General features: G+C 32.8%; 3 protein-coding genes across 3 annotated transcripts; 1 reads left to right on the forward strand and 2 right to left on the reverse strand.

The window, feature by feature from the left end:
- The first annotated feature begins 351 nt into the window (after positions 1-351).
- On the forward strand, positions 352-1,408 carry LOC124833387 (putative calcium-binding protein CML18). The gene has a single exon (XM_047307862.2). It carries the CDS (start codon positions 785-787, stop codon positions 1,274-1,276), a length of 492 nt encoding a protein of 163 aa, XP_047163818.1. The 5' UTR covers positions 352-784; the 3' UTR covers positions 1,277-1,408.
- A 2,912-nt stretch (positions 1,409-4,320) lies between these two features.
- LOC148206620 (dolichol-phosphate mannose synthase subunit 2) lies at positions 4,321-7,362 on the reverse strand. Its single transcript, XM_088114032.1, has 3 exons — positions 7,162-7,362; positions 4,782-4,895; positions 4,321-4,694 (listed from the first exon to the last, which is right to left on the reverse strand). The coding sequence occupies exons 2-3, from the start codon at positions 4,869-4,871 to the stop codon at positions 4,542-4,544; spliced, it is 243 nt and encodes an 80-aa protein (XP_087970158.1). The 5' UTR covers positions 4,872-4,895; positions 7,162-7,362; the 3' UTR covers positions 4,321-4,541.
- A 5,264-nt stretch (positions 7,363-12,626) lies between these two features.
- On the reverse strand, positions 12,627-14,551 carry LOC124846745 (uncharacterized). The gene is made up of 2 exons (XM_047324082.2): positions 14,324-14,551; positions 12,627-13,334 (listed from the first exon to the last, which is right to left on the reverse strand). Exons 1-2 carry the CDS (start codon positions 14,443-14,445, stop codon positions 12,869-12,871), a joined length of 588 nt encoding a protein of 195 aa, XP_047180038.1. The 5' UTR covers positions 14,446-14,551; the 3' UTR covers positions 12,627-12,868.
- Positions 14,552-18,911: the final 4,360 nt, after the last annotated feature.

Here is an 18,911-nt window from a genome sequence, read left to right on the forward strand (position 1 = left end):
CACCATGACAAGTGCTCCACTATTCAAATACGCCCACTAAGGTCAAAAGAGTGATACACTTATTCCAACACTGACGGACGGCGTCCCAACAAGGATAACGTGGGAACTGCTCACGCATTTCCCGCCATTCTGCCTCCAATTTCGCCATTAAACTTTCTTAAATACCGAACTTCCTCCATTTTCTAACCTAGAAAACTCCCTAAAATTCATAAATTTAAATAGTTTTAGATATTAAAATATACTAAAAATACATTAAACAGACTTTTAAGAATAAAAATACCTAAAATATAACACAAACAATTCTTCAAAATCGAAAGTTCATCCGTATAGAAAAAAAAAAGAATTTTCTGCAGTTCCAAAATTAAAATAATGAAAACTTTGAAGAAGTACATGGAAAAATAATGAATTCTCAACCAACCAATGCAATTAATTATTACCCATCATTAATCACAAACCTTTTCTATATAGTTTGACTTTGACATGTAAAATCCACACCAATCATACAAATTCAGCTTCTTCATTTTTTATTTTATTTATAAAAAATTGAACTAACCTCTGAACTGTTCTTCTTTGGAACATTCAAAGCAGATCCGACATTTGGGCAAACTCCTTGGAAAAGGAAGCTCAACCATATTCAATATCTTGGACAAAACACAAACACAAAAACACACACAAGTGGTGTAGATCTAGAATCAAATTAGCACTGCCTTTCTTTTGCTTTCTTTTGCATGCATGTTAATTGAAGAAATAAATATTTTAATCGGTGAAAAGATCGATTGAAAAGATGAGCAAGAAGCACGTGGTGAAATTGGACGAAGAACAAATCGCGGAGTTGCGAGAGATATTCCGTACCTTCGATCGGAACAACGACGGGAGCCTCACGCAGTTGGAGCTGAGTTCGCTTCTCCGATCGTTAGGTCTGAAGCCAAGTGCAGACCAATTGGAGGTGTTTATCCAGAGAGCGGACACGAACAACAACGGCCTGGTGGAGTTCTCCGAGTTTGTGGCGCTGGTGGCGCCGGAGCTGCTTCCGGCGAAATCGCCCTACACGGAGGAGCAGCTGCGGCAGCTGTTCCGAATGTTCGACCGGGACGGGAACGGCTTCATCACGGCGGCAGAGCTGGCTCACTCCATGGCGAAGCTGGGCCACGCTCTCACGGCGGAGGAGCTGACCGGAATGATCAGAGAGGCTGACACCGACGGCGATGGGATGATCAACTTTCAGGAGTTCTCTCACGCTATTACTTCTGCCGCTTTTGATAATTCCTGGCCTTGACAGTTTTCTCTCTAGGTATATTACATTTTAATTTTTCTAGAAAAAAAAAAAAAAAAGAAAGTGTGTCTGTGTTATTCTGTTTTTCCATGAAAAATATATGAAATTTTGGGCCTTTTCCTTTTTCACCTTTTATACCAGTCTTTGCTCTTTGGATTATAAGCAAATTTTGATTCTAACTTGTGACATGTTATTTCTACACTTGCTAAATTTGTTGATTCTTTCCTCATCTCACTCTATGCTACTATACAACGTAGGAAACAAGTTAACACGGTCAACAATACTTACTTAATATGCATTAAAGTAATAATATACTTACACCTTGATTTTGTCTATACTTATTACACATTTTTTTCTTTCTATCTCTCCCTTCTTATTATATCACAAACCTTGTAAATTTATTACTTTCGTTCCCTCTTTAAGTATATATTATATAAGAATATTTTTGTAAAGACAATAGTGCCAAACTTTCCTAAGTTTTTAAGACAGTGCAAGCTACGTCAAATTTATATGTCAAGATTTTGAAAATTAATGTTTACATCATTAATCATGTTTAAAAGTACATGAGTGAACTGAGACTTGGATTCATTGAATTTTAAAAAATAATATTTGGATCATTACCAGTGGTTTAACAAAGAAAAAAGTAATTTCTTTACAAGTAACAAAGCTTCTTCTCAATTTTTTTAATTATGTTGTGCAACACATTGCTTTTTCTAAGGGATCTGTTTCTTTTGTTTATCTTGGTGTACCAATTTTCAAAGATGTTCCAAAGGCCAAACATTTCCAATTATAAGGTAAAAATGCAATTGCAAAATTGAAAAGGTAGATTGTTAAGCATGATGGGAGCATATTAACTTGGTTAATATATTGTGGTTGAAGATCTTATGATGTATTCTCTTAGGGTGTACTAATGGTCGATACTGCTGTTAAAGCAAATTGAAAGGCAGATTCATAATTTCATTTGGACTAAAGGGTATCATAATGTTGAAATGGATCAAGGTGAGGGTCTTGGAGTTATTAATCTAAAAATTGAAAATGAAATTTCATTGATCACTCTTGCTTAGGATTTCTGTATCGAGGTTATAGGTTGCTATGAGAGGAAGATTTTATAATAAGGGTCGTGTATAACTGAATTAAGAAAAATAATTTATGGACACAAAAAAAGTGCATTAACATTTAACATGTACTTAGAGAAAGAGTAAAAATGATAAGTTTGTAGGTTATATAATGTGATAAAAAAAATTTATAGAAAGAAAAAATAAGTAAATAATAAATGTAGATAAAATGAAAATGTATGTAGATCATTAGTCAACTAGAAAGGGACGCGGAAGACCAAGTTCAACCCACTCCTAACATTTTCTCTTTAACAACCAAACATTATTCGTTATCAATGCCCAATCAAATATTTTAATTAAATCAACCAATAAAGTTTATTACATAATTTAATTTTAGAAAAAAAAAATGGTATATAATGCATAATCATCTAATATAAACAAGTTGATCTCCTACAATTATTGACTAGTCCTTTAGCCTCGGATTAATTATTGATTAGTGAGAAAAGAGAAAAAATGATAAAAAAAAAGTTGTAAATATATACATCTTAAAAATAAGAATTTGTAATCTATTGCGTCTTTATATTTTCTTATACTCAAAATATATCAGCTCAATCAATTGTATGCAACAAATTGGTGACGTTTTAAGACTCAATCTAAGCTCCATGGAGAAGAACCTTTCCTTTTTTATTAGTTCAAGTTCAATTATTCATTTTATTAATTGAGTTCTGTTTTCGTTCTCGGTAGTTGGTACTGCGATGAAAACGTTACTTTGCTCACCTTTTAAAAGAAAAAATAATAACAATAACAGAATCAAGGTGTATTTTCCAAAGGTTGGTAATTTAGTAAGAGTTAAACAATTCTCTAGGTTTTCATGCATGTTCATCGTTCAAGAAAAACAACCATATATTCATCGACAAAGATCCCATTTGAGAAACAAAACAATCTCAATCTACATGATGCAAAACATAAGACTTGTCAACCTTTGCCCAAATCATGCTTTATATTTTGGGGGCCTTCTTCCTGTATTTTTAATTTCCTTCATTTTTGTTATTTTCGTTTGAAATAAAGATATATATATATATATAAAAGTTTGTTTTTTGAATATGATATTTATTTTTATTATATTTTGCATCGGATTTCAAAATCTGATACACACATTAATTAAATTTCAAAATTTGATATACCAATTCATAGGAATTTCAAAATCTAATACACTCGTAAACCATATTTCAAAATATGGTACTTTTTAGGTTACAAAATTCGATGTTTTTTTGGAATCCAATAGTTACCCTCTAAATCCAGTGCTTTCTTTGACAAATCTCACATCTTACTACATATTTCTAAATTGTTTCACTTATCAACTAAAAAGTTAACCATCTAAATCATTGGATTTCAAATTCCATTCATTTCTAAATTATTTCCAATTAATAATAAATACAAAATTAAAAAAAAATGAAACTTTCCTCTTTAGGACGTGATACGCTAAGAAGAAGGTTTGTGGAGATGTAAGAAGGAAGAGTTATGTGGAATGCACGAATTCACAAATTCAAAGTGTTGCTGAGGGAGATAGTGTAAGGGGTGAGTGCAACTAGGTTAAATGTGAAGGGTGAGATAAATAAGGAGAGAGAATAACAATAATTTTATCCAATCAAAATCAAAACAGGTCATTGTTGGAATTTAGGAAAGTTTGGAAGCGCGGGAAGAAAAAGGTGGGTTGCAAGAAAAAAGCCCCTGTATTTTGTCATCCATTGTGATCCATGAAAGTGGTATTTACTCCGGTTTACTTCTTCAACTTGCAATTCTAAGACCAGTCACAAGTGAAGTAATAGGTAGTTAAGTGATACACAATTCTCCACACGAATATTATTATTGTACATTTTAGAATTTCTTTCTCCTGTAAAACACAGTTTAATCATCCCCCTTATAGTTAAGTATCGCAATACTTTCATAATTGATTGATTTAAATTTTTATCAGTTCGTTCTGTGCTCTAGTTCAGCATTGGTGTCGGGTATCATTTCTCACAATCAGTAATGTATCATATTTTACAACCAGTGTAACAATTTTGTGTCATGCCTTAATGTCTTATTTGCAGACAATCAACACAGTCTAGGTAAAGCTTTTCCTAACTTGAATGAAATGTTCGAAAATACACTTAATACATTCGCTGTTTCAAAACTCAGAATAATTGGTGCAACAAAACGGAAAATAAAAATCAAGCCTTCTTTTTTTTGGATTTGAGCATCACGACTCCAACAAATATACTTAAGAAGCAAAGCAGTGCAACGCCAGCAGAAATTGGTATTAGTATGGCATACTCTTGGGGTAAAAAGTACTTGTGAACGAAATGATCATCATCCACAAAAGGCTGAAAAGACCACAGGATCAACAAATAAAAATTGTAATTAAGCATAAAAGGGGAAAACCATCATTCATTTAAAATACAGTCACTAACCAGGATGATAACCCAAAATGTATAGTAGGTAAATATTGACAAGCTCATAACGGATAACAGAAATCCAACTGCTCTGTCTGCTAATTCCATGTTGCCGTTGATTGCTCTCACTCCCTGTTGACAACAAAAGACACAAATAACTACTCCCATTCAAAGTATTAGATAATAGAAACGCCCATTAAAAGTACTCCAATAAATCAAGAGTAACTAACCATCAGCAAAATATTGTTACCACTATGCACACGTAAATGTTGCAGTACCAAAATGACTTGGAAATATTCAAACCTTTTATAATTGAATGTTGTGGTATCCTTCTACTTTTTACAGAACAAATTGAAAAGTCTGCTAGTACAAGTTTGATAAAGAAAAGAATTCTTAAATTTTACAAAATTTGATACAACATGCTTTTGAAAAATTTGGAAGTTTCTTCAGAAGTTCAGCTTAAGACTGTGATAGAAAAGACAATATCCTCACCCAAAGCATTAGTACTCAAAAGTAAGGGTGAACAAAATTAACTGAAGTGCATTGTTAAAACCTGCATAAAACCAAAATATAGTTTGTCTAAACTGAATTGAACTAAAAAGTAATTCAGATAGACTGAACTGAAGTATTTTTTGTTCTATCAAACTGCACAACACTAAATTGTATTGAACTACAGTAGAAACTTAACTATTAACTGCACTAATTTTAACTCATAAGGTTTAAGTTTTCAATCACAAATCAGACCAGCATGACAAAGAGACGTAGATGCAGGCAGGTGCACAGATATCAAAAGAGGGTGCCTGTAAGCACTTGGTGTACCAGAAAAACACCAGGCATGACAAAAAAAACTACCAAAAAGCAGTGGTCCAAGGGTTATGAAGTTCTGCAGATAGTGGCTCCAATAGTGACAGAAAAAAGCCACTATTGGACGGACCAATTGATTTGAAATTAACAGAGTAGTTCTGCAACAGTTGTGGAAAAATATAAAACTGTAATGATTTCTGTTCATCTTGGATACAATCAGAAGTTTTTTATTCAATAGGATTACTCTACAGAATGAATTGACAACTATTACCATCACTATTCAAACAATGCATACTTTGCACCTATACATGACTAAATAAATAAAAACTGCTTATCCTTCATAAATCACAATAAAAACATGATTTATTGAAAATAATGTAATGTCCAAAAACACAACTTTTATCTTGGGCATGGTAAAAATATCAACTTGTTGAAATTAAGTTATTGGTATATTAGCTCTAACAATACTACCTCCAACTTTATATATAAGAAAGAAAAAACATAATTCATCCAGACCAATAGCTAAATTAGTTAATTTCAATTAATAATGTCATAAAATAAAACTGTACCCCAAGAATCCCAATAGAGTTAAATGATTTAAGTGACACTAAATGGCCTTTTTCTATCTCAGAATAATACTTTCAACAAGCCTGACTTGTAATTAGAAGGAGTGGGAGAGTGACAGAGGAAGGATGTATGGCATAGTAAAGGGGATGAACATAATTTTTTTCAAAAAGCAATAAGAATAATTTAAAGTGAGAATAAATTTGAAGGATAATTAAGAAAAACACTAGCAAAAATGCCAAATGAAGGACTATTTATTAAATAAGGGAGACGCGAGAATCTTTTGCCTAATAATTTTACTGCAAATTTCACATGCAGCAGCTGCAGCTGCAGTAGACATCTGCATTAGACGTGCAATGAAATGCAAATTCAGTTTCTGATCCAATTTAAGCCTGGTTTTAAAACACTGATTTCATGTTACTTAGAACTAAGTATCATTTCTGCCTTGTTTCCACAAAGTTCTCTAAAAAAATGTAAAACAATAGGACTGTTTTTCTCCAATAATAAACTAATCCAAACTCGAACTGTGCCAATAATAAACTAATCCAAAACACACGTATGTGAGAATCAAAAACGTAAACAGGCCCAAGCATAACGTTAAACACCACTGTGTCAATATAATCTTCAGTGAGTATTTTCCAGTCTCTAAAATTGGGAATGGGTTGAAATATAAGACAGTCATAAAATTTATAAAAATAAACCAAAAACATTGTGATTTCAGAAAACTATTAAATCATAGAATCTTTATTCAAAATAAATAAAAACAATAATCTCTTTCGTTTCTCTCCAAAACCTAGTTCCTAAAGACACCCAATTCTCCACGCCCTGATATGTATCCTCTAAACCTAAATACGGTGTATTACCTATTGAACCCATTTTAAATTTGAGAAAAAGTAATCAAATTGACATTGTAAACAAAGCACGCACTGATTTAACCACAACGAAAGTTAACAAAATAATCGATTGAGATGTGTCTCTAATAATGTGATGAAATTAGGAATTGGGGGAGAGATATAAAAGAGGTGCTCACTGTGTGTACAAGCGAAACTTCTATGCAACGCGTCGTCGACGTCAAACTGGAAGTGATAGCCGGAGAACACCAAATATGTAAGTTGGAGCAAACTTACCTTTAAATTGCACCTCCATATATTTCAGAACCCAAGGTAATGAAATTACTTATTTATTTTTATTTTCTTCAGATCCCACTGTGCCGCCCTGCTGAATAAGGCTATGTGCTTTCCGAACTACATTCATTTTTGCTATGTCTATGTTTGTTAAAAAATATATTCTTAAGTATATAATTTGGAATATAATTTATTTTAAAACATATAGATAAAATATATAATTTAGAATATAAAATTTAAAATTTGAAATATAAAAGTTATATTTTAAGATATGTAATATAAAATACAAAATAAAAAATATATTCTAAAATATATAATTCATAATACATAATATATATTCTAAAATGCATAATCTAAAATTTAATTTTCATAATTTTAGAATATAAATTTTATACTTTGGAATGAATTTTTTTTATTTTATATTTAAAATATATATTTTGAAATATAAATGTATATTTCATTATATATTTTAGAATATTTGCAGATTAAACCATCTAATATTAAAATAAAAAATCCTAAAAAGTAAAATTTTAAGTTAATGGAGGTGAGTTATGAAGGTATTTTACGAAACTGTCTTAAATTGCATTGAGTTGAAAGATAAGGGTTTTTGTTTTCTGCATCCCTGACTTTTGAAATGATCATTCTTTTTCATTTTAAGCTTTACTTCTATGGTCTAATTTTTTACAAGGTAGTGGTTTAAAGTTGGTTAATATTTGATGGGTGAAGAATTCAACCTTTTACAACAAACAATCAATTTGTATTCATAAAAAAAATAAGGCTTAATTACCTATTTAGTCCCCATGTTATGAGGTAATTTTCTGTTTAGTACCCGGTTTTAAAAATGTAGGCATTTGGTACCTATGTTTTGAAATTTGTATCAATTCAATCCTATCCAGTTAACGGCGTTATAATTGATGCGAGAAATTAAGGACGTTAATGAAGATGCATTCAAACATTTGATAGCTATTCCACCCAGGCTATCATTAACGTCCTTAATTTCTCGCATCAATTATAACGCCGTTAACTGGATAGGATTGAATTGATACAAATTTCAAAACATAGGTATCAAATGCCTACATTTTTAAAACTGGGTACTAAACAGAAAATTACCTCCTAACATGGGGACTAAGTAGGTAATTAAGCCAAAAAATAAATCATCAAATTGACTATTCAAAGTGTCCGTGTTTCTACAAAACTAAATATATCTCATGAAGATTTCAAAAGTATTTTGAACACTTCAAGTTTAAAGATATTCGTCCTCATTAAGATAGGAATTATGTTTTCAAAAGATATTTCAACTCCAAATCAGTCAAATGCGTCAACTAGCAATAAATGTGGTAATTAATGAACGTCATTAACATACCTAGTGTGCTATTTATACTATTGTTTATGGACATGTCCAATTACCTGTTAATCTCGAATTAACATGGTTGATTAGGGATGATACACTTAGTGTAATGTCATCCTAGTCAAACAAGTAATAATCAGATACCAAAATTCCCAAATTCACAACATATAAAAGGATAATAGATTAACATTTCAAATAATCAATTATTTCAAAGAATAATCTCGTTCTAGGCAAAAACACAAGATACAAAATCAACATGCATCACCCTTAAATCATGTGAAAACATACTTAACATATCGTACATGCATTTAAACCTCATATATCCTTGTAAATAGACCTAAATACATACTTTACATCCCTTGAATCATCCAAAACTCATCATTTTGCAGTTTCCAATCCCAACAAACCCAACATATTGCATATGATCATCATACCACTCTTTACAACATATATTTGCATGATTAAACCCCCAAACAACATACCTTTATCCCCTCTTATCATCATTACATGTTATCTTGGGAAACCCAACAACAATAGTTCATTATGTCATAAGAAAACCCAACAACCCGCATGATATTCACGAAACCATATTGTAGAACACATTTTAATACGTACACATACATCAAAACAAGCATTTCCTTTCAAGATAATCAAGAACATACAACATACAACAAAAAAGGTAAGTTTCCTCACACCTTGTCCAATACTAAGGCTTTATACACCCCAAAGATCATAGCAACTTTAATCCCTTTCTTCTCCTTTCGATCCACACAGGTTTCTCCCTCTCCCACATGCAGTCTCCATTCTCCAAGAAACATCTCTCTCTCTCTTTCTCTTTCTCTTCTCTCTCACTTTCACTCTCACTCTCACATGCAACTTTCTCTCTTTTATTCTCCTTTTCACTTAGATTTAGGGTTTCTATAAGTACAGACCCTTTCTCCTATCTCTCTCTTATTTTTATTTTTTTTCCAACTCTATCTCTTAGTTTTAAAAATTTGGTTCAAAGCCTTGAAACCCACCTAATCATATTTTTTTATCAAACATCCTAACTATTTTTCAAATTCAAATCTATCATAATCTATTTTTATTCACTTTGACGTTAACCTCCTTATAATATTTTAGATTCTAATATGTTAACATGCACCCTTTACTTCCCACACCTTATTTAATTTTTGCACCAAATTTATAAGGGTAAAAACATCATTTTTTCCCTAAGCAAAATAATAAACAAAAACTAAGGTTTTCCCTTAACTTTCTCCCCTTAGTAATTGAACTTATCTCCATTCAATCCTAAACAACACATCACATTGATAATAACACACACCACAAATTAACAACATACAAAACATGTGCTACACTTTATTTATATCAAATAAATAACATAGCAATTATGTTCGAAGAAAGAGGTAAACACGGAAACACCTATTACCAAACAAAAACACTGAAGTCTCAAGACCCCCTTATTATAATTACTATATTTTTCTCGTGTCTTACATTTTGTCTCGGTCCAAGTATATTGCTAACATGTTTAAACATGTTTGACTTACTAACAACAAGATTGTTGATACTCCCTTGAAACAAGTGCATAATATTCCCCATCGAATGGTGTTCCTTTGATTGATTGTACTTTATATCAAACTATTGTCGGGAGTCTGGTTTATCTTATTATGACCCATCCAAACTTTGCACTATTATTCATGTTGTTAGTCAGTTTGTTTAGCCTTAACATTTCATTGGATTGTTGTTCTTCATATCCTCAAGTATCTTCAAGGCATTCAATTTCAGTTTCTTTTACTTCCCTTTATGTCGTCTTTAGACTTGTGTGCTTATTATGATGCGGATTGGAATGGTGATCCTAATGATCGAAAATCCTTTATTGGTGTTGTACTTTTCTTAATGATTCACTTATATCATGAAAGAGTAAGAAACAAGACGTCACATCTCGATCATCCATAGAAGCTGAGTATCGCAATGACTTTGACTACCTGTGAGATTATTTGGCTACATTGGTTACTTGCAAATATGGTTGTCTATTTGAAAGATCATACACCTATTTGTTGTGACAAAAGAAGTACTATTCATATTGCTAGCAACCATATTTTTCATAAGCGAATCAAGCATACTAAAACAAATTGTCATTTTACTTGTCACCATCTTCAATTTGGTACTATATGTTTATCGTTTGTTCCATCGATTTTACAAATTGTAAAACCAAGCCACGTTTTGTTTTACACTTTCATTTTTTTATTTGACAATGTATTTAGCATTAACATTGTGAGTTTGAGGGAAGATGTTAACATAAGCTCATGTTTCAGGCCGATCTCCTTGTAGCTTCTAGGATTACCTTTGTGTGTATTTATAACACTTTTGCATCATCTCTCACGTCACTCAACATACAATTTTTTTTTATATTTCTTTTGATTTCTATACAAACAATGAGTTATGACTTCTTGACAGGGCATTCTAGAACAAAGAGATTAGTGTTCTAGATTATCTTATTTGAAATATTTTGGATCAAGATATCTAGAACATGTATATCATTAACTACTTTGGAAAACAACCAGCATCGGAGGAAGAATTAGATTGAAGATTAAGTTACGTAACAAATGTGTTTTAGTCCTTTTGTTATTAGAATAGAGTGAAGAAATGAAAAACCTAAAATAAACAGTTTGGCAGCAAATGTACAACTATGTACAACTTAAATATGTAGCCATTTGAGTTGTTTTTTGTGTTAAACATCCAACAATATACAATCATTTAATTTCTTTCCTAATTCATTGTCCTTCAATCCCTCTATATGTGAAAGTGAGAGATACATTTCTCTAACAAGGCTAATAGAGAATTCACCTAGTAATGGAGATGAATTTATTAAAGGGTACATTTATTGATTAATAGAGACAACAAATCATATTTTCCTCCTGCAGTGAATTTGGTGCAATAATTACTTTTAATCAGTAAAAATAATTGCACATTTTAATTCTTTTTTGTTTTGTGTTTAAAGTTGCAATTTAATATATTTTTTAACTACATTGCTCTATCAAAGACTCTTTCGGTATAGCTTATAAAAAGAAGAAAAAAAAAACTTTTCTTTGGATGCTTCGTCCCCCAACTTCATGCTAATTTAAAGAATATTTTTATGTTTTTTTCTTGTCGTTGCGAGTTCATGGTGTAAATTATTAACAATAGCAAAATTTCAAATTTTGGATGGTGGTTTAACAATAAAGTGTTGCAAAGGAAAATATTTACTAGTTCGAGACGTGGTCATTTGAAAAATCTTCATTAAGTTGGGAGACAACAAAGATAATAATAACAAAAATCATAAAAAAGGAATAAATTGAATTGAAAAAAGGTAAAAAGAAACTTTGACATTTAAAAATTAACTTAGATTCCAAATTAAATAAAAAAATTGAAGGACAAAGTTGAAACCCAACTAAAAACAAGTTTGTTTACAACTTATATATGTTCTGGAGCTTCTGTAACTTCTATGTCGTCTCGATTGTTTAGAGCCTAGAGTAATGTACTTTAATCGGAATCGTTACTAATTTTGATTCCAACGTATATTATAAGTTGTCAACGAATAATTTCGCACAATCTCAGAATTCAAAGAAAAAATGGATTGAAGAGACTAGACGAAGAGGTTATAACCTACCTGAAGGAAACAGAGATGAATAGTAACTTGCATTAAAACGCAAAACCTAGATGCAAAAGGATATACATAGTTTGATGCTAAAGTTCTTTATAACGAAAATCGTAACTAGAAGTACTACATTATCCTAAAAATAAGTCAGAGTGAGAGAAGGACAATACATCCTAGTTTATAAAAAAAAAAAATTACTTTGCAATGCAAACACTTGCTCACTGCAATAACCCCACATTAGGTCGTGGCACCACATTCCTTGAAATGAAAATGCCTAATGTCATGCATACAACTCAAAAATAATTCGGAGTTATCTATACCTCATTTCGCACGTAATTGTTCCTAACTCCTTCAGTCAAATGGGTTTGAGTTTATATTTCATGATATACCTCAAGATCTCTCCTGAATATTCTAATTGAAATCATTCTTGTTTATTTCATTTCCTAGGTACCTGCTAGAAAGGAAGATCAATCCCACAAAGTTCATTCTCCAAAAGGAAGATCAACAAACTATGTACAAAGATTATTGAAAAACAAAAAAAAAAAGTTTGGGACAGAAAATAAAAGCAGCTTCCATCAGCACTGATTTCCAGCATTTACCAACTTTTCCCCTGCAAGAATATATAATGTTAGCTTCGCAACATCCATTGCATTATGTCCTTCCTAATAACATCACCTGGCCAATTTACTCTGTAGTTTGGCCTAAAAGCATGAGAAGCGTTGATAGTGAGGTGCCTGCAATGGGTGGAAGTCCCAGCAAGACTTTGAGGCCGCATCATCGTTACAATGGAGGGGAAAGGCTTTGACCATATGCTTTGTTTTTGGAACCAGGTGTTTTGTATACCTGATTTCCTCTTGAATAATTGATAGTAACTAGAAGTTTTGCTGTTGGAAAAACTTGATACAAGCTTTGTCATTCTTAAACTTGGGCGAGGAGCACCATTGGAGGGTGATCCACCCTGAGTTTGAGCCTGTGGTTTCATTCTATTTAGCCTCTGCAAAATGTAGTTTCCCATATTCCTACCAAATGTAATGTCTCTTTCTTGAATGGTCCGATTAACTTTGAGTGCTACATTAAATACAGATCGTGTTCGTCTGTGAAGTAACAAACAAGTAAAGAAATTGTATTATTACCAATAGCTACTAACATTAATAATCATTTTGATGTGTTCATGGCAAAGCATAGGGAAACAGGGAAAAAGGGAAATATCACGCAATGATTACATCTCAAATCTGACTGCTTATGCTTTGAATGCTTAGCAGCAAGAAAATTCGCCTGCTACCAAGAGACTAACTAATATATTCTTTTGAACACTCTAAATTTTCTGTCCTCTGGAAATAGAAGGCAACGACAACTAAACTTGATCCTCCTAGGCGAGGCAAGCTAGAATGATTGGATACAATACTTATTAAAAAACATTAAATCCCTTCTTGGTGTTCCTCCCATGATTTCCCTGAAAATGTAATCCATTCAGAGCAGATTCCATATCTCCAAACGACACCAAGTTTTAAACATTTTAAAACACGCAAATGCCTTTCGCTCATAGCACCGGCAACTTGTCACTTCTAGAAGGACATAACATTTCCTTACGCAGAAACTTGACTTCATGGGCAAGAAATTAAAAACAAAAAATTGGGGGGAAATGGATATTCTTATAACTAAAAGCACGTTTGAATACAAAACTAAAAGAGCTTTAGAAAATAAGTTTTATGTATATAGCGACAAAGTTCTCAATAACCCGTTTCCCCTGTATCCAGACAGGTCTAAAGTCGATTCAGACGTCCAGCATCACAAATTCACATGAAAGGAATAAAAAAAAAAACAAAGACACGAACTTTCTCGTTCAAAGGATAGGCGATAGGCAATGAAAAATTTCCTGCTCTGAGATATAAAATCATAACATTCTAAATCCAATACTTAATAAGACAGTCCTAACATGCATAATAAAACTAAAGCAACATTATTGACACTATTTGTAATCTAAATCGCCCATTTCGTACATTTCTTTACTTCATTTTCAGGAACACGAATCCACACCGCATTAGCATGAAATGATGCAGATCAAAGAAGAGAAAAAAAATACCGGTGAACAAATTGACGGATCTTAGGTGCTAGGATCCTACGCTGAATCCTGAGAGCCAGCTTGTAGGTTCGCTTGATGCCCAAAAAATAGGCAGTGGCAAGGGTAATCTCCCATAACACCATTTTCTTTCTCACCCAGATTCCTAAGTGGCTGTGTTTCTAGGGTTTATTAATTTTCTCTACCAACATTTGATTTAATGCATAGCTCTCAAAATTTGCACGATTTGCTTGTTGCCCAAGATTTTGATTACTTTGGGATCGCATCACAGCCATTTGTTTCCCTTGTCTCATCGTAACCGTTGGATTTTTGCTTTTGTTTTCTTTCTACCGCTGAAAAATCTGTGGACTTTCACCTCCCACAGTATGTAAGTATGGTATTCTCTTTTTCTAATTGAATAATTATTATTTTTCAACAAGTTCTTATCAATTTTGAAACTGTTAATTTTCTATCCTTTCGTACAATAATTTTCCAAATTATTCGTAGAAATCTATCATTGTTAAAAAGCTTTGTATTCATTTTTTCACTGTAGAATTCTCGTGAGAGTGAACGGGAACGTGAGGGTGTATTCAATCCATATTTTAAAAAGACTACATTTTTAATTTGTAGATTTTAGAAGATGTATTCAACTAGCATTTTAAAATGTTTATTATGTAAAAAAAATGTTAATTTCTAAATATTTGACTCATCCAAAATTAAAAAGAAAATAGAAAAGTCTATTATACCTTCATGGAACGTTGTTTCATTCTTGCAACACTGGTCCAATAAAGTATATTTATTTATCTATTGTAATATGTAATTATTGAAACGCAAATTCTAAAGTTAACATAATGAGATTCCACCTATTCCTTCGTCATCATGTCAAATTTGCATTGTCTTTTTATCTTGGCTTTTTAATATTTTATAATATATGTGTGCTATATGTACTTAGCTGTATAGAGTGATAGAAATAGTACGACTGATTATTTATCGATCATAATTAAAATAAGATAAAAATCTAAATAACATAAGTTACTAAACAGATTTACCGAGAATTAGATTATAATTAGATGGATGTTAATTAAAAATTTATAAAAAAAATTATAGATACAGATTAAATATATGATTATTAAAAAATTAATTATATTTTTATTATAGCGTTAATTGTTTTAACTGACTAAACTTTGGTTAATTTTGGTATCAGAGTATTTTTAGTAGATATTTTGATCGTTTAACGAACATGTTACCTTAGCACAGAGAGGAGACCATCGGAGTGTGAAAACTAAGAAATTATTTTAAATGAACGTTCCACCTTACACTCGAAATATTTTGACATCACCGTGGAGCTGAGCATAAACTCCTTAAGCTCACATTGTAACCATGAGAAATATAACGAGTAATGTTGTGTTGGAGGAAGCTTCGAACGATCAGATGGATATGAGGGAGATTATGTGGGAGATGTAAAGATAGATGGATAAGATGTGTAACATCCCAAAAATACAGTATAAAACCATATAATAGAATTTAAACTTTACAAAACGAAGGACTAGACCGAACGATTCTAGAACTATGCTTATACCGAACGGTTATACAAAATAAAATTTAGTTCTAACGACCGAACGGTCTTAAGGTTCAACTTTAACTTCCACTTCTTCCAAAGCCTCTTTCAACAAACACTCGTCCCCTTCTGCTCACATCCACAGGATGATCATTGCAACAGGAAGAATAACCGGACTGACAACATGACAAGACAAGAAAGTAGGGTAGGCTTATGTAATTTAATTAATTCCGTAAAACATATAATTCACATAAATCTGACATAAATCAAGAGGTCAATCATGCAACAACCAATCATACATTTTCAACCATAACCATACAACAATACATGCAATGACCGACCACTTTACTCTGACTGTTCGGACTGTATGAATTATGTGTAGCTACGACGTTTGTGCACCCGGGTGATGTAGTAGTTGGGATGCCCTCAACAGCTGTCACCCGAGGTTAGTCCGTTCCGCCCAAGTTCACCTTATGGACTAGGACCTCCTGCTATTCTCACACATGACTTACTCATCTCTACTTGAGAATGAGTAATCACAGAATATCAGGATAAACGTCAGCTAAGCATAACCACATTCATACTCTACCATTCCAATATCCAACCATGAGATATTCCTCCTTGGAATACTCTTTCATATCCATATTATTCCATTCATATCACATTTTAAATACCATCATACTTAATCATCAATACAGTCAAACCGAACAATAAAATATGATCTCATCCTTAAACAAAACCTAAAGAGATAACATCATTCCTAAGAACAAGACCGAATGGAAGACTAATTCTTAATGACCAACACGACCGAACGTGATAACCAGACTAAACACTTTTAGTTGAACCGAACACTATATAACACTTATAATTAGGCATGACCGAATACTAAAAGCTTTTAACCTAAACCTATTGGTATCAATTACAAGTATATAATTTGGTAATATGACGAGACCGAGTGCTTAGTACAAGACCGAACACTACTGAGACCGAGCGCTTGGTTCAAAATCGAGCACTACTAAGCTTATACAGAATGAATAAATAGATCTATCATACAACTATGAAATACTTATTTACAACTGAGGATAAATATAGTGTCTAATACTTAAGTTATATTGGGTACTTTAACTAGGTTGATTACTAAGTAGAAATAGGAACCTATACTTATACCGAACGCTTATTTTTCAAGTATACTAATAGAAAAACTGATCGGTCATTAACTGAAATTCTCTACAGAAGAAGAATCCAGTCCAGACCGAATGCCCAAAGGAAAAACCGAACGGTCAAGAATGACTCTCGACGACAATTACAGAATTGCATAGAATACTGCAGATTTTAAGATTAAACCCTATTCCTACCCAGTTCACACCATTTATAAAACATCACTGCATACCAACGAACATACATTAACATAGATAATTCATATCAATCAAATAACTATAAAGATCATCGTTCAAACATGCAACCATTCATCATCAGAAAATCATAATTAAATTACAAGCTTCCCTTACCTCTAAACTCAGCTGAACCCTCACGGTTGCAGTATCTGGTTCACCACTACTAATCTTATACACTTAGAGTTTCCTGGTTTATGAAACTAAACCAAATAAAAGACCAGAATTGCTATCAGAATTTCATAGAAGAAGATGATAATCTCATGCAACCAGAATCTTGGTTTGCATGTGACATAAAACAACTGTGCTAAGAGAAGAATGAACTTACCAGTTCAAACCAACAACTTGATCGGTGCAACTTGAAACCCTTAACTCCAGGAAAACTCAGGCGATGCCTGAATGATGATCGGAAGAAAAAAGGGTAAGATTTTGTAGAGAGAAGAAGAAGATTGTAGAGAGAAGGAGGAGAAAATGAAAAACTCATAAGGTTGAAGATGAAGGGTACATGTAGAAAAGTGGCACGAAATTTGAAAACTTGACTTATTTACTACCATCAAAACCATTCTTCCACTCTGCAGTCCACATCTGTCTTTCACTTTCTGAATTTCAGAAACCCTTGCACCTACACCTGTCTTCCACTAACATGGGGTTTTAAGGGTCCTGACAACATGCAAAAGAAGTATGAAGAAGAGCTAAAGGAATTGTGAGCTTAGAACACGATCATTCAACAGGAGAGGGGTGATAAAGATACTTTGTCATCCATCCTGACCCTTATAGGATCAACCAAGCAGCCCTAGGATGAACTAGACCGAATGGTTCGAGAGAGCAACTTCGAGGCAAGCAAAGATCATAACTCGTCCCTAACGACAGTTGATATGATCAGTTTGCTCCCTTTCACTATGGTAATCATGGAGACTCCTTTACCCGACAATTGGAGGATGTTTGTATTTGACAAGTATGATGGGTCTACCGACCTGAACGACTACATTAGAATGACGATGTATATGACAAGTGAAACCATATGGTGTAGAGTTTTCCCTACCTTTTTAAAGGAAGAAGCCTTGGCTTGATTTTCCCTTTTACCAGCCAATCTTGTTGACTGCTTTGCAATCATCTGATTAAGATTCAGAGCTTAGTTTTCCACCAACTGATCTCATCACCTAACATTGATCGCCTTGGTCAATGTTAGACATGAGAAATATGAATCCTTTCGAGCCTTCATGGAGTGGTTTGGGAAAGTCTCATTCCAAATGAGGAACCTTAGTCTTGACATGGTCATGCATTATATGATCATGGCCTAAACGACCAATACCGTTTGTCATAGTTTATTTATGCAGCTTACTGAAAATATGGACGAGCTTAGGAAACGAGCATCCTAGTTCATGCAGGTAGAGAAGATGAGGGATATCCCCAAACAGATGTGCATAGAGTCATTGGAAGGAGATAAAAAGTGAGGGGAATTGAATTCGTCTAGAAAACCCCACGAATCACAAGGTAAAGAATGACCCAATGGACCTCATTTCAATAATTACACACGCTCAGTGTGTCGTGAGCCAATATCTTGGAAGAGGCCTTCAATGTTGACCTTTTTCCCTGTCAAGGAAGAAGTCTACCATCCCAATGTTAACGATAACAAGCACTGCCTTTATCATCATAACATTGA

The sequence above is a fragment of the Vigna umbellata genome, chromosome 1, assembly GCF_029865625.1.
Source record: "Vigna umbellata cultivar VRB3 chromosome 1, Vumbellata_1.0, whole genome shotgun sequence".
Classification (NCBI taxonomy): domain Eukaryota; kingdom Viridiplantae; phylum Streptophyta; class Magnoliopsida; order Fabales; family Fabaceae; genus Vigna; species Vigna umbellata.